The 16759-nt window shown below is 32.5% G+C and overlaps 1 protein-coding gene across 2 annotated transcripts in view; it reads right to left on the bottom strand.

Moving 5' to 3' along the window:
- The window catches only part of LOC118195329 (RNA-binding protein lark-like), a 32655-nt gene that overhangs the window by 3306 nt on the left and 12590 nt on the right, over positions 1-16759 (bottom strand). The window contains exons 3-7 of one of the 2 annotated variants that reach the window (XM_035366627.2): positions 12725-12847; positions 12535-12618; positions 11986-12371; positions 10054-10074; positions 9209-9561 (exon numbers count right to left, since the gene is read on the bottom strand). In XM_035366627.2, coding sequence (XP_035222518.1) covers positions 9507-9561; positions 10054-10074; positions 11986-12371; positions 12535-12618; positions 12725-12847 — 669 coding nt within the window. In that variant the 3' untranslated portion in view covers positions 9209-9506. Of the gene's footprint in view, positions 1-9208; positions 9562-10053; positions 10075-11985; positions 12372-12534; positions 12619-12724; positions 12848-16759 lie in introns of those variants that run through there. The other variant, XM_035366628.2, reaches the window with a different exon arrangement.

Here is a 16759-nt window from a genome sequence, read left to right as displayed (position 1 = left end):
TATCCAGAAAGTAGATTACGTTTTGGAATAAAAAAATAAACAAAGTATAGGAAACAAATTTTATTATATACAGATGAAAGCCACACTCAAATACTACTTTTCTACATAGTCACCATACAAATTAAGGCATTTATCGTAGCGATGTACGAGCTTGGAAATTCCTTCGTCGAAAAATTCGGCCGCCTGCGCCTTCAACCACTTCGTTACCTCTTCTTGCAGCTGTGCGTCGTCATCAAAACGCTGCATAGCCAGCCACTTCTTCATTGCTGGGAATAGGTGGAAGTCGCTCGGTGCCAGGTCGGGACTGTACGGCGGATGAGGAAACAACTCCCACTTAAAAGATTCAAGAACTTTACGAGTGACATTTGCCGTGTGGGGCCGGGCGTTGTCGTGAATCAACAAGATCTTAGAGCTCAACATTCCTCTGAGCTTGTTTTGAATTGCTCTTCTGAGTTTTTGGAGAGTTTGGCAATACCTTTGAGAGTTTATTGTAGTGCCTCTTTCCAGGAAGTCCACCAAAATTACACCTTTTCTGTCCCAAAAAACAGTCGCCATCATCTTCCTTGCCGACATTGTTTGCATGCATTTCTTGGGTTTTTGGGGAGAACTTGTGTGCCCCCACTGCATTGATTGCAATTTCGTTTCACAGTTCACATGTTTCACCCATGTTTCGTCACCAGTAACGATGCGATCGAGTAAAGAGTCACCATCCTTATGGTAAGCGTCCAAAAAGTTCAACGCTGCAGCCATTCGCTGATTTTTGTGGTCCTCTGTCAAGATTTTTGGAATCCATCTTGCACAAAACTTGTGGTAACCAAGCTTTTCGCTGATGATTTCGTGCAACAAACTTCGCGAAATTTGTGGAAAACTCAAAGAAAGTTCCATTATTGTGAAATTTCGATTTTCACGGACTTTAGCATCGACTTTTTCGAGAATTTCGGCGGTCACTATGCTGGGTCTCCCACTTCGATCTTCGTCGTGAACATTGGTTCGGCCATTTTGAAATCTTATGACCCACTGACGCACTCCACCTTCAGTGATAATGTTGTCCCCATACACTTCACGAAGCTGCCGATAGATTTCTATCGGTTTACAGTTTTTTGCAGTCAGAAACCTTATTACTGAGCGCACCTCGCGGGATTTTCAATTAACGCAGACATTTCAAACCGTCACAGTATCTGAACGGAGCACTGCACGAACCTCTCACTAGCACGGCTAGATGCAGACTGAGCTGCGCAACGCTCTGACCCCAAGATGGCCGCGCTAGCCCCGCCCCTAGCGGACACAGACGGAAACGTAATCTACTTCCTGGATGGCCCTCGTATATCAAATATATCAAAGCCCTTTTTCCCTATGAAGAGAGGCAGAAAAAGGAAAAGGAAATTTATTTAAGAATTGCTTAATATAATAATATACTGAGTAGTTATATAATTAAACTTCCACTATAAACTGCATCCTACAGTGCAAACAGATGAACTTAATTGCACCGAAATTATTTGTATATGGGCTATACGTGAGATGCACTCACAGAATTTAAAAAAAAAAATTCAGTTTTAAAATGTCCACCAGAGGGCACCTTTTTTGGAAAAGCATGAAATTTAAGATAAACAACCAATACGAAATATTGAAAATACAGAAACAATATTCAGAACAAGAATTATGAATAATAAAATGCAAAACCAGGAAAAGCTGTTAGTTGTAGGAGAAAAATGTCGAGATTTGCATACTTGGGAAGAAGATGAAGTCGACGTTTCCGGCTGTACTGATCATGGTCTCTTTAATTGAACGTGCGTTATTGGTGAGGCTGTTTCAAAGAATATGTATTGTTAGGAAGGAATTCTCCGCAACAGGAGTGGCTCTGTCCGATTGCAGATGGAAACAGCTGCACATGCGCGAAATATCTGTCACCAAAGCTCGAACCCGGCGTTGCAGTTTAAAGGTCACATTCATCAAGAGTTCATAAAACAAATAACGTTTTAAATTTCTTTAAAGGACAAGAAAATATTTCTTGGCGCAAGTAAATTAATTTGAGCAAAAAAAAGTACGAAAATACGAGTTTAAATTATCACAAAAATTCAAAGAAGAAATGTTTCGTTAAAGAATGCTTCTTCTTAACGTGTTTCCCAATTTCCTGTAGACATCGCAGATGGGAAAATCTCGCCGTCAGGTACTGTCGCCAAACTCCTTGGTGAATGTTTTCCAGTGGCGTAATAGCAAACTGGTTTACATTATGTATATGAAACCTTTTCTTCTTTACATAGATGTTCTTTTGCTGTTTTCCGAAAAAAAGGGGAATGCTTCTGTTGCAATTCGTGAATGTCGTCGTAGAAAGAACCTACGGCATGGACCAATGTCTACTGAAAGTATGCGGGCCATGATTAAGAGATCTGAAGAGATGGGGAAATAAGGAGTTCAACCTGGAAGAGGCTGTAAACATGTCACACCGGTACTTGTTGATATTAAGACAGCTGTTGACGCACAATCACAGAGATCAGAGGTTTGGGGGCAGTAGCACACGTGCAGTTTCTTGACAGACAGCTTACAGCACCATTCGAAAAGTATTCAGAAACATAATGTACTACTTCTGCCATACCCAGGAGCTACTTGATAGGGGCAAGCCACGTCTCTCATTTGCAGTCAGTTTTCTCTACAGATTGACTGTTGATCTGCCATGGCCTTGGAATATTCTGTGGAGCAATGAGGCTCATTTCTACCTCAACGGGACAGTCAACACACAGAATTGCCGCATTTGTGCTATGAAACATCTGCGGATCCACACTGAAATTCTCCTACAGTCTCTAAACGTCACTGTCTGGGGTGGATTCATGGCAACATTCATCCTTGGACCATTTTTCTTTGAGGAAATCGGTGAACGTGAGCCTGTCACATGATCCGTCAGTACCATGACATGCTGCAGACGATTGTTGTGCCGTAACTACAGCAAAGCTGGATCCTTACATTAAACATTTTCATGCAGAATGGTGCGTTCCACAAAACCATGGATCAGTGAAGGCATTGCTCCAATACTTCACAGAGAAACGTGTTATTAGTCGCTCCTTTCCTAATCCATGGCCACTACGTTCACCGAATCTATCTCCGTGCAAGACATTAAATGACTTGAAGAACTCCATAACACTTCACCTGCAAAGCCTCACAACTGATCAGTTACGATTTGCTATTGAACACGCTGCTTTCGACTTGAAATTTTGCAGGTGAACGAGGGTGGTCACACGGAGGACCTTTCCCTACATCATCCTGGGCACGATTAACAACTGCTCCTCTTGTGAAATTTCGTCCTAAGCTGTTCTTGTTTCTGCAAACTGAACTGTTTTTGTATCTCCCTTACCTTCACTTAATGCAGTTCAATGACAAGCTGTTCAGAAACTAGTCAATAAATGTTAATATTGTTTCTGTATACCATTTTGGTATTACATTGTGTTAAATTTCCTGTTTTTCTCAAAAAGGCACCCTCTGGTGACATTTTGGAACTAAAATTTTGTTTTTCAAAATTCCATGAGTGCATCTCGTGTATAGACCATGTACCAAATTTCTTTGCATTCTGTTCACCCGCTTGTGCTGTAGGATGTCGTTTATAGAGGAAGGTTAATTATAACCACCCAGTATATTTAAGATAAAACAATATTCATAAAAAAATAACTACATAAATTTATAACATTAAGAATTTCCACCTTAAAATTCCAATTCATTAAAATATGTTGCGCTTGCCAGAACTTATTGCATTCCGGAAATTTGGCAACATCTACTATAGGGGTTGCACTGATACTCATATTTGCTTAAAACATATTCTAGAAATTCATATGCTCTATTTGAAAAAGAAACTTCTAAAATTAAAACTCGTATAGAAATAGTAAATAAGTAAAAAGGTTATTTCTCTTTTAAATTTAATTCTGTTTCTAGAAATTATTAACTTACCAATCATATGAATACTGACACTAGAAAAATTAATTAATGCAATAAACTTTATTTCTAATCTCTTGTTAAACATAATGTACTAGCCATCTGACTCATCTTAAGCCTATCATAATCCCGGTATGCATTAACCTACTTCATTTCTGTTCTTACTTACTTACTTACTATTCTTACTACATTAATAAAGCATTAAATAATATATAAATACTCAACCTTGCCGATATACAGCACACATTAAATGTTAATTTGGTTCCTTTCCATTACACAACAGTTTATATAATAATCCAATTAGAACCGAGTGATTTGGTTAAAAAATTACATAATTCCCCCATGATATACTACAAAAAACATTTTTCATAGTACTCTCTGTAAAACCAATTACTTTTTAAATTCTTAAAACAAACAATACCAGCAGTTTTCCCTAATACATGTTATTCTATATAAATATAAAAGGGTAGCTATTGTTAAATGAAAGCTACCATACACCAAAATACATATATATACATAAATAATGAATAAAAACTAAAATAAAAAATAATAGTCAAGAATTAAATAATAAAAACATTTTTTTTAAAAACCCTGTACAACTACGTGTGTTTTCTATTATGTTTGTGCCTTTATGATTATTTTCTCTTCTCACTACACACTTTTTCACAGTGGCCCTTTTCTTAGCCCGAAAGAATCAGTCACGGACCTGACTTTTTCATCAAATCACTGACATCTATATCACTTTTCAAATAAACATGTCACAATATCAGTTAACCCTACAGAAAAGACGCTCTAAATTAATCATACTGTGAGGGTAGCCAGAGTTTTCATGGGCTTTTCAGAATATCGCAAAATCAGGAATTCCGTAGCTCTTGAAGCAGCAACCAACAAAATCTTTTATTTTCCATTATACGAGAGAATAGAAAACTAAACGCCTACTGGATGAGTACAAGAATAGACTGATTAATTGTCATCAACTACAGCACCATCTGCAAAACAAGAATAATTAAACTCTAACATATTATTACAATAATCCTGCCAAGGTGCATAATGAAAGAGTACTGCAAAAGCATATGAGACTTTTAGAAAAAGCCCTTTTGGATGACCTTCAAAATCTGAACCTTTTTAAATTTCGTTTATTTTTGGTTGAAAAACATTTGCCTAAATCATATCAGATCACAATCTCTTAAAAATTTTCCTGTTTCTTATTTGCTACAGCCACTCCTTGCATTACGCAAGAAAATACTACGTCAAGAAACAAATTCTATGATTTTTCTGTTTTTTACTACATTTCCGTTATTTAGTTGCCTTATTATATATAGCACAAAATTTCCTACCTTTGATAAAACTTAGGATAAATATTGCTAAAAACGTGTTTTTACGGCTTTTAAAATCTTAATATCCCTAAAATGTTATTTCATGTATTTAATATATGAATTACTGTTATGATGCAGGGACAAAATTAATTGGCACTTCCTCATTTACTACAGTCAGTCACCAAAATTAGAAGATTGGTTGCAAGAATTGGTAAACTCGGTCAACAGATTAACCCATTAGCCGCTGGTGTTGCGTTGACGCAATGGTCAAAATAAATGCGTATATGAATATAACTACCTAAGATATTTTATACCACCAGATGATTTTGTGTAGGGGATATTATGAAGATTATTTCTGTAAAAAAATATTTGCCTTCAACAATCATTTTGTAAGCAAAATTTAAGCAAAATTTTTGACCGGGTATTTTTGATTAAAATATTTCCCGAAAGAATTGCCGTCTTTATGCGTGATCTATTTTTAGTCAAGGTCACTGTTTATCAAAACATTACATCAGTCAGATGTTTATATTTGTGTTGGGAAGGAAGGGAAAACAGGTGTTGCACTGATGCAGCGTCAGCAGGAAACGGGTAGTCAATCTCATTTTTCACTCATTCCTTTCGATGTTCTGGTTGTTTAAAAATGACTAGAACGAGGTATCTTACATTAGAAGAAGGCCTTCAAAGATTTTTTGATGAAGAAACAGATGATGATGATAATGTTAATAATGACCAGAATGAAACTGATATTGTTGTTCCCCAACAAATTGTAGAAGCTAGTCGTGAAGAAGAAAGGAATGGCAATGCTTTAAATAATGATAATGATATTTTACCAAATGATACTGCTGGGGAAGTTGAAATTCACGTAAGAAGTAAGTTTTAGCCTTCTAATAGCAGTTATAGTCATACTAAAAAGTTTAAAAGGCAGAAGACTGAAATCTTGAAGTGGATAAAAAAGGAACTGTTAGTTATGTCTCAGGAAGAACATGAAGAAAGAGATAGAAGATAAATTATAAAAGACAAAATACAAGGTAAAACTAGTGCACAGATTTTCGTTTTGGTTTAGACATTTACTCTCTTCTCGTCGAACAGAAAAAAACGCTCAGCAAAAAAAGAAGCCCAGAATTTATGGCATCTGAAGCCTATATGAGAAGATTTATTGGAATATTATTGCTTACAGGATATCATTCTTTACCTCAAGAAAAAATATTCTTTTGATAAGGACATTTCTGTTCCTGTTGTACGAGAATCAATATCACGTTTGCAGTACAGGAATATGAAGCAGAATTTGCATTTGACAATAGTCAAATTGACAATACTGATAAATTGTATGAGGTGAGACCGTATCTAAACTTACTAAATATCACCACTTCTTACTACTGGAAATATAAAGTATCTTTTAGATTTCAGACGTGAGAATGCATTATTCCTTTTGCAAACTCCTATTGAGAGTGTAGAGTTAGCCAGAAATATCTAGATCAGCAACAGAAAGACCTAGTAAATTCAGCATTCAAAAACCACTGCATGGAGATAGTAGATATTTTATCGTAAAGTCCATTGATAACAAAAGACTTTGTTGTAAAGAGTACCATAGCCAAACTGTTTACAGATGCAAAGTATGTAATGTAGCTTTACATCATGATTGTAATCAAGCTTTTCATGCTTGAATCTTTCAATTGAAATAATCTGTATTTGTAAAAGAAATACAATGTATATTTTAATATTAAATTAATTACAGGTAAAGTGATTTGTAGATTTATAAAATGTTATACAGCTAAAAAGTAATCCTGCACACCACTCAAAAGAAACATCACAGGAGTACAATCCTATTCACTAAACGTCCGTAGTCTTATTCCGCTGACGTTGCGCGAATGCAACACACGCGTTTTCCACAGCTAAAAGCATTTTTTTTTATTATTTTCAATGCAAATTTATGTTATAAATGCTTAATTTAATATTTGTCATTATTTTCATGAGAAAAGAAACATTCCTTGAAGTTTTGGGTGTTAATGGGTTAACCTGTAATGTGTTTATATTTTTAGACATTTAATTATGAAGTTGTCCATGAGATATCGATACTTTTCTTCCTCTAAAATGTTGATCATTTTTAATAAGATATCATCAATACTTTTCTTCCTCTAAAATGTTTATCATTTTTTAATTTACGATCAACTCAAAAAGAAATAGTAATTATTTATAAATTAATAATTGCAATATATATTTTATTTTCACATTCATTGTAAACTATGCAACATCATTACATTGTTACTTTTCTCCCTCTAAAATGTTGACATTTTTTAACTTTCTATCAAGTGGAGATAGTAGTTCCTTTGCGATATTCATTCTTTCATTTCTCCCCCCTTCATATTAACCGTTTTTGGACACAGAGCAAATGGCCACTAAATTATTGGAAGGTAAAGAAAGTATTTGGAAATGAAGGTGTAAAACTGAAAGAAGAAAAAAAAAATGTTTCACGACTCCTTCCCTTTTCTTACTGCTTTACACTTTATATACCATTGAAATGAAGAACTAGTTTTCATAGTTAAAATACAAGTGAAAATAGCAAAAAGCACCCACATTTGATTCTAATAGCAACAAAACTGGGTTTCATAAAGGTTAATAATTATTGTTTTCAGCCCAGCCAAATGTGTTTTTTTTTAACTGTTTAAAGGTTATTACAGTATTTATGTAGTTTTTGCCAAATTGCAGTGGCTGCTTTAAACAAGGAAGTACCTATTTATTTTCACATTATAAGTAATCTCAAATAATTTGCCAATTTAAATCAGTTACTTCAAAAATGTACCATATCGATCTTTTTAACATGCATGGATACGTAGGTTACAGGTGTTTAATACTGCTTCTGCTCTAAAAGGCATGATGGATATGTAAATTTTTACTGATTATCAGACTAAAATCACATACTTACTTTTGCTCTCTTGTAATTGAGCAGGAACACTATTGTAAATGATGGAAAATTATTACTGAAGGGTAACCTAAGTAAATAACTTGCAATAACACATTATGCACACAGGAAATTTTCCTATCAAGCCCATGTGGGTTTAATATATTTAGATATGGCACTTGAAAGCATTACATTAGACAAAATATTTCACTAAATACTATTTGCTCAGCTTCAGATTTATTAGAACTTAACAGGTATCTATAATTTTTATTTCATATTCAAGCTTCTACCGAAATACATTTTAGTACAGAATTCCAAGTTCTACTTAAAACTAGATTAAATTTATAAAAAGAAACTCAATATATAATTATTTCCAAGCCTTCATAACAAAATTTCCTGGCACTCATTTTTTGACTAGTTATGTCATTATAACGGAAATTAAATATCTAAATACTTGACTATATGACTAGCATAAGCAAGAAATTATTTTTTCTTGTTAAAATAACAATACACATTATAAATATTCTGTGTTAAACTGCATATGGTATCAAATTAATTACCATCTTCCTATTGAATGTAGATTATTTAAAGGCTGTAAGTTATAAAAGGGATTTTTTCCCTTCAAAAAAGAAAACCAAATTAATAGTTTTTATGACCAGAACTTTCAAACTTAAAACTTTCAAATAACAAAGCAGTGTTTAACTTTTATGCCCGAGGTGCAAATTTTAGAATTCCCAATATTAAAAAAAAAATCACTATATTTAACCATTTCAGCTAAAATAATTTGTATTTGTTGCCAGCTAAAATAAAATGTATTTGTTGCCATATAATATATCAATGCATAATTCATTTCTTAGTTTAAACAAACATGTATTCGAATGTTTAATGAACAAATAAGTTAACAAAAAAAGAAAATGTATAACACGTACCTTGTTTCCCGATGACATGAAAACTAAATTACTGCGGATAATTGTTAGCAAGTCTTAAAAAAAAGTATTTTTAGCGCTTTAAAATTTTGAAAAGAAATTTTGATCTGCCAAATCTGAAATTACTGATACAAGAATAACTCAAAAAAAATGCCTGTATTTTTTTATTGAAATCAAATATGGTAAACAAATTACAGAGTGAGTTAAGACGTTTTTAACAATCAAGTGTGAATATGACACGTAAGCGTACGACTTAACACGTATGTAAATGATTTACGGCACGAGACATTAATATGAAATTAACACAAGGCGTAGACACAAATCCGACAGCCACTTAGTTTTAACAATAAAAAGAAGTCTTCACATCATCCACGTCCGATGCTCTGTGCTTCGTCATATCGCGAGATCCAACTGCCAGAAATCAACCACGCGATCGGCCTGCTTCTGTTAAAACACCGGAGCGCGACGTGTGGTGGGTGTAAGCCGTCCCGACGCAAAAGTGCTTTAAAGAAAAAAGTTGAAACTCTTGTTTAGGATCATCACTAAAAACTTCATAAAAATAATGGTCACTATTGACCAAAATCTACATACCTGGCTAGATTAAAATACTTGTAAAAGATTAAGAAAAAAAGAAAAGAAAAAAAGAAAAAAACAGTAATATAAGAAGTCATTAAACTGTAGAGAAAATATGAGATAAAAAATTACCATTTTATGACATATTAATATTTAACCAAATTTTGGTTATTTACTTTTTCAAAACTGGAAAGAAGAATTGGAAACCTTACATTCAAGAGCTAAATCAACTCTTGTAGACTTAAAATGAGAATACTAATGTAAAAGCCAAAAGATCCCATTAAAAAAGAAATTAATTCTTGAAATTTACTTAAGAGCTGTTTCTAAAAGCTAACTAAAAGAATCCCATTTCTAATAGCTATAATTTATTAGTTTTGTGAAATATGTACTAAAAATTCATAAAATGTATATTTTTACTTACGGATCTTGAGTGAAGTCGTATCTAGAACAAGAAAAATTTTATTTTAGTAAGGGATTTTTTTCCCCATTCAATCAACACAACATACTCAAAGCACTTTTAGATTACATAATCTGCAAAGTTGCCCAATAATTATTAAATTTTGCACAAATTTATTTCCCACTTTAATATACTACAAAAGTAAATAGGAAGCTCATCTTGAAGGGAAAAAAACTACTTCACATTAATTTTCATCTTAATATCCATAAATATACCTCAATAATAGTAAAAGTGTTTAATGCAAAGTGGAATTTACTTTTCAAATCCATAAAGAATTTTTTTTTAAAAATTAAGGATATTTACAAAACGAAAAAAACTACTTCACATTAATTTTCATCTTAATATCCATAAATATACCTCAATAATAGTAAAAGTGTTTAATGCAAAGTGGAATTTACTTTTCAAATCCATAAAGAATTTTTTTTAAAAAATTAAGGATATTTACAAAACGATTACAAACTTATTAGTGCAAGCACCTTAGCAGAAATACCCAGTTTCGGAATATACCACACTCATATAACAACCAGCAACCGACCGGTCATATAATAATTCTCCAATATCAAGAAGCAACATCACTATTTTTATATGTTTCTTACTTCTGTACTCCAAGTTTTAAGAACTTTTATAGACAAACTGATTTGATTTTTAAAACATGTGCTTGTGGGATTTGAATGTAATGGAAGAAACTGCGGTAAAATTTCCACCAGGTTACAGTATGGATTAAAAGAAAATCACTACATGGAACTACTACTGAAACTATACTTAGAGCAACAGCCACAAAATTCAGACCAAAACAAAATTACAAAAATCTAAAAGCTTTCAGATTTTACATTATACCTAAAGGGGTTTTTTTAACGTTCTGTGTGTTATCTTCATTTATTAAATATCATGTTCTTCGCACTTAAACCATAAAATTCAATTCCACAGAAACATTGCAAAATAATTTTTAAATGAGCATATCTTTAGAATTTCCGATACACAGTCTCGCACGCTGGTGATAAAAATGTTCCCCCCCTCTAGTACAGAGTTGCTATTCCTCGCTTTGAAATCGTTGAGTTAGTTAATCAAAAATTCTTTAATGTCTCACAAAATATGAAATAGATAATAAAACACATTTCAAATTCCAAAATTAGGGCTTCCGAGATGCCCAAAGTCAGTGGAGGATTACATTATTCAAAATTCGATGGCTCTAGGTATAGTTCGACCATCTCAAGCACAACCCTGGTTGGCATTATGCCAAAACACATACTCACCCAAAAGGTGTGGTTTTACTTGCTGGGATGAGAAAGGTCTTATCTTCTCCAGAAAGAGTTATGCTGGAGGGAAAGAAAGACCCATCCTTCCACCCTATTTTGAGTATAATTCGGTCCGAATGGCGCATGCATGTTTGTGCTCATGGTCGTGGATGAGGCGGTCAAACTATACCGTTGTTTTATCAGAATGCGAGGAACATAAATACATTTATGCAGATTCTTCATTATTTAATTTCTTTAAATATAATATAGGGCTGTAATATTTGGTGGCAACAGTTTGTAAAGTGAATCAATGCAAAATGCCAAACAAAATTAATATCACTTCTGGGCTAAAAAAAATAATTAAAACCTGCTTGTAAAACTTATTTACTGGGAACAAATATCATATTAAAAAGTAAAATACATATGTGATAATATACATGTATGCAACAAATAATTTTCTGGTGTAAAGTGGCTGCACTATATATCACCGAATTACTAAATATGATTTCTAACACTATCAAGTGAGCTTCATTTACCTTTGTAAAAAGAAATGATTTATTTATTACATCATTTTAGTATAAAATAATTTTAGTATAAAAAATAAAGCAAAAGCTTCATAAACTTAAAAAAAAAAAAAAAAAAAAAAAAAAAAACTGCTCACCTGCTTGGAATCTGGGGAACAGACGGCGGAGATCGTCTTGTATATCCATAACCTTCATAAGGTCGCCTGTAATACATATAATTATCTTGCTGAGGTGCTGACATAGGCGGACGTCTTTCATAGGGATCAGGATAGGGTCGCATGCGATCGACAAAACTACGTTCTCCTCCAAAAGACCTGTCGGCACCATACGATCTATCCATTCCAAAACGTGGGAACCTTTCGCCATATCCACCAGTAGGATAACCGACAGGAGGGCCTGCATTATTCATACGTACAGCAGGATTTCTTGGGCATTCTTTCGACCAATGGCCTTGACGTCCACATCTATAACACTGACCTTTTCCTCCCATTCCAGGCCTCTGTCGGACTTTACTGTGAGATATCTAGAATAAAAATTTGTCATTTAACTATGTTCAGAAAATTAAAATACCTGGATTAAAAATTGTTAAAATTTAAAAACAAAAATTTTTAATTTATGCATCTCTATGTTTTGTTTATTATGTCTTAAAGTGCTAAAAACAAAAGATATCCTTGACATCAACTTACTTCTACAGATATCTTTGAGCCCATGAAATCAATATTATTCAATGCTTCAATAGCAGCTTTTGCTTCTTCTTCTGAAGCCATATGCTTTAAAAACATGAAATGTAGTTAATTATTCACAAGTAGATGCACTGGATATTTTCTAAAAATACACAGCTGCATTTTTAATTATATTCAATGAAAGATATCTTACCACAAATGCATAATTTTTTACTATATCACATTCTTTTACATCTCCATATTTCTCAAACATCTCTTGCAACTCTGCATTATCAGCATTTTCAGGCAAGTTCCCAACATAAATTTTTGTAGTACGCTACATAAAAATTTACCATCCATTACTTTCAAATGAAAATAAATATATTATAAAATGAAAAAATCACCAATTATAGTTAGAATATATTATTGCACACAAACAACATATCAAAAAACAAGATTACAATTCTTCATCTGCCTCCTGAAGCAAAGTATGCATGTAGCATAATACATGTATGAGTATATGCTAGGATCTGCACTTCTGAAATTCAAAGGTCATTTTTCTGATTAATATTTCTTTTTGCATTAAATTCACTTGTTTTTGTCTTAACAAACTGATGTATAATTGTGAGGTATGCCCTCTTATTTTCATTACACTGGAGTGTTTAGTTGGAGCTTACGCCAAACCTTCAACTGTTCTTTGGCAATCTTGGCTAGTGTGCGATGGCAAGTTCTGTTTTTTTTTAAGGGGGATGGGGGGAAGGCTAAAAACAGATTGCTATGCACATGAGAACAGCAGCACCAAAAAAAATCTATAGCATCACTGATATAAACAAAGAGATATTCAAATATTTCTTTTTGATTTTACCAGATAGTTCACCACTATCTGATAGGGGTAAGGATAATTGGAATGTACCACTTTTATTACTTGGAAAGAAATGATTAGCTCTGATGTACTGTAAAACATCAATAGCTTTGTAATAATGATAATACATATTGAAACATATCTACTCACATGTTATTCTGAAACTATTAGAAATTTAATGGAAATTCGCTGGAAACTCTTGTCAGCTCATAAACACTTGAAAAATTTCTTAAACAGACTGTTTAAGCATCATCTTAATTGCATACAGGAAGTTTTGCAATTAAGATGTTCTATTTCTATTTAACTTTTAAAGACTCAGTAGATAAACTGTTAGTTGGCTGTAAGAAACATATATTTCTCAAAATACTGAAAAAAATTAAGGCATTTTAATTCTTCCACATCTTATAAGCTTATGCTCCTATTTACACTGAAGTTATTATACAAGTTTTCATATAAAGCAGCATATTTTTTAAAATGCAAATTTTGTGAGCAATATAATGGAAGCTTTGAATATTTATTTGCGCATTTTATTCTCTTCTACTAATTTTATCATTATGAATAAGAAGACAAAATTATATTATGTATACTTGTTCATTAGCCAAACAAAATGGTAAATGATTATATATGTAAAACCATATTAGCAGAGCTCAAAATTTACCAACCCGGTAGTCTTGTCAAAACAAAAGTAACATACATTTTGAATAAGAACTGCTAGCTATAAAACAATGATTAAATTAAATTCTTTCACATCAAAAGTTAATATTTCTGCTGTACATTTTTTTCGTACTTACGTATTCACGCCATCGCAGCAGAAGTTGTGCTGATGCGCCAACAAAGCACTCTACCCTTCTTAATAAAATTATTGAAAACATTGCAGATGGTAGCACAATTTATTCTGACAGTTGGAAAGGTTACCAAACAAATAGAATACAAAAAGGATTCCTACATGCTAAAGTTAATCATAAATACAATTTTATTGATCCTGATACAGGAGTTCATACACAAACAGTTGAGAGAATGTAGGACAGTGCTAAATGGAGGAACAAGAGACATAGGGGGACAGCAAGACATCATTTAGAATCTTACTTAGCAGAGTTCATATGGCAACAGTATCAGGTAAAAGAAAATAGAGACTGTTTTGAATCTATGTTAAACACTGTATCGGCCCATTTTCCACCGAAATCCGATTTACTACTTTGATTTTTAAATAAACTGTTTTGATTTTTGAAAGTATTTTGATTTTAAATAAAGTGTTTTAATTTATGATTTGTTGCAAAAATTTTAGGCATAGACTGGAGGCACTTAAAAACCGCAAAATCTGCAGCTGCAACGGTGTTAATACGCAAGTACCTACTTTTTTTATGGAAAAAGAAGTCTATCAACAACAATGAACTGGATATTATTTGCAAACCAAAGCTTTCTTTCACTGGCAGAGCTCTCTGTCTAGTATTATCATTACTACTATAAAAAAAATTATAAATGTACACATTTCTTTTACTGGCAATTCAGGAGTTTTAAGAACTGCCAATGAAAAAAGTTATGGACATCTCAGCAAAAGTAAATCATAATCAGTAATAAAAAGTAAATAAATTATCAATGCACCCACTTTACACTAGACTCTCGCAGCAATTATAAACTAGCAACACTTGAATGATTTTAATTTGCCAGCATTCATTAGCTGCTATACTAAGTATGCATGTTCTGTTTGCAAATAGAGTATGAAAATTTACATAATTTTCTGACATTTTTATATTTGTATTGTATTTTATAATTAAAATATTAAGCAATTTTATATAATAACTAGTTTATGAAAAAATAATATTATACAATAAAGTTTAATTATGGCTCAACAATTTCTTTCTATAAGTGTATCTGAATTTTAGGAACAAAATGCAAAAGACAACAGGTAATAAAATCTGTACAAGTGATACTGGCAGATGAAAAAGTCTGAAAATTATGGGCGTATGGTCTAAGTGTTAACCAAAAGAGGTGGGAAAGAACAATAGTATTTTCATTTTGCACTAACAAAAAATGAATTCCTATTTTTAGAATTACAACATATGGAAACAAATGTAACAATGTATATAATGCACATATTTATACAAATTTCAATATCTCAAAAATCCGCCAAAATACCATTGCTTACTACTCTATTTAATAATATATAAAATGAGAATTTCTATGAAAAAGGTACCTTAAATTTTAAAAAAGAATTTACAAATGAGTCATTTTGCTAAATTTTGATTATTTTTCAAGATCATAAATGAAAATATAAAAATACACAATTAAGGAAAATTATTTTCTCTGCCATATGAAGTTATAAGAAAATTAGTCTGCATATTCTCAACTGTTGCAGTGTTAACATACCACACACCATGTATAAAACAGATGTAAGTGAACAATCTGAAAGGCTATTTATTCATAAGCAATGCAAAACATAAGAAGTTTTATGCTGCTTTTTATGATGCTGAAGTTTTAAAATAGCATTTTAGACGTTTTATAAGGTATTTTCTCTCTCCTTACAGCATACCTTAGTAGTGTAATCTTAACACTGACGTGTATTCGAGAGGTCCAGGACGGTTATTCTAGGCTACGAGAGTCGACAGCAAGTTGTGGGCCGCTAGATGTCGCTACTCGTAAAAAACAAGTCTGCCCGACATCCTATATTCTCTGAGTATGGAAGTTGTCGAAAGTGTGCGAAAAAGTGTTGCCACGTTTTCAATCAGGGTTGAGCAGTTGACGTACTAAGTAGACAATGGCTGTGTTTTCGCTATATGTGTTTTCGTTTTTTTTTTTTTTTTTTTTTTTTTTTTTTTTTTCATATTTAAATGAAGAATACGGTCATAAATCTCTGAATCAGTGGCGAATTTATAGAAAATACGTTGATGCTTTTGCACTGCCAGAAGATGTTTTAATTGCGAATTTCAGATTGCCAAAATTTTTAGTTATTTTAATTTGCGATGGCTTGAGAGAGTATTTGGAGCCACATTCAGAAAACAAGAATGTAATTTCTACTGAAACAAAGGTTATTTATACTATTCCCGAAATTATGGATATAAATTGTAATTATATGCTTAAAAATGTAGAAGATAATAAGTTTATCATCAAGCACACAAACTTTCTTGATTTAATACAAATACAGACATCCGATAAGCTTTTACTCGATTTATGTACAGCAAGAATTACGTTTATTTTAAAATCTAACCATTGAATACCTTACGAACAATACTGTGAACAAAAAACGGAATGTCGTTCATTATTACGTGCAATTCACACTACTGTAAAATAAACATTTTAAACGAAATTATAAAAATATAAAATAGCTTTATAATATTTTTTCAGTAGCAGTACTACTACTAAAACTTATTTTTAAAAGTGCGATACTTT

The sequence above is a fragment of the Stegodyphus dumicola genome, chromosome 1, assembly GCF_044657685.1.
Source record: "Stegodyphus dumicola isolate Sdum_Otavi_A_Nest chromosome 1, ASM4465768v1".
In the NCBI taxonomy this organism is placed as follows: Eukaryota; Metazoa; Arthropoda; class Arachnida; order Araneae; family Eresidae; genus Stegodyphus; species Stegodyphus dumicola.
Note: the sequence above shows the minus strand (reverse complement) of the source record. Positions and strands in the feature narration are given on the sequence as shown.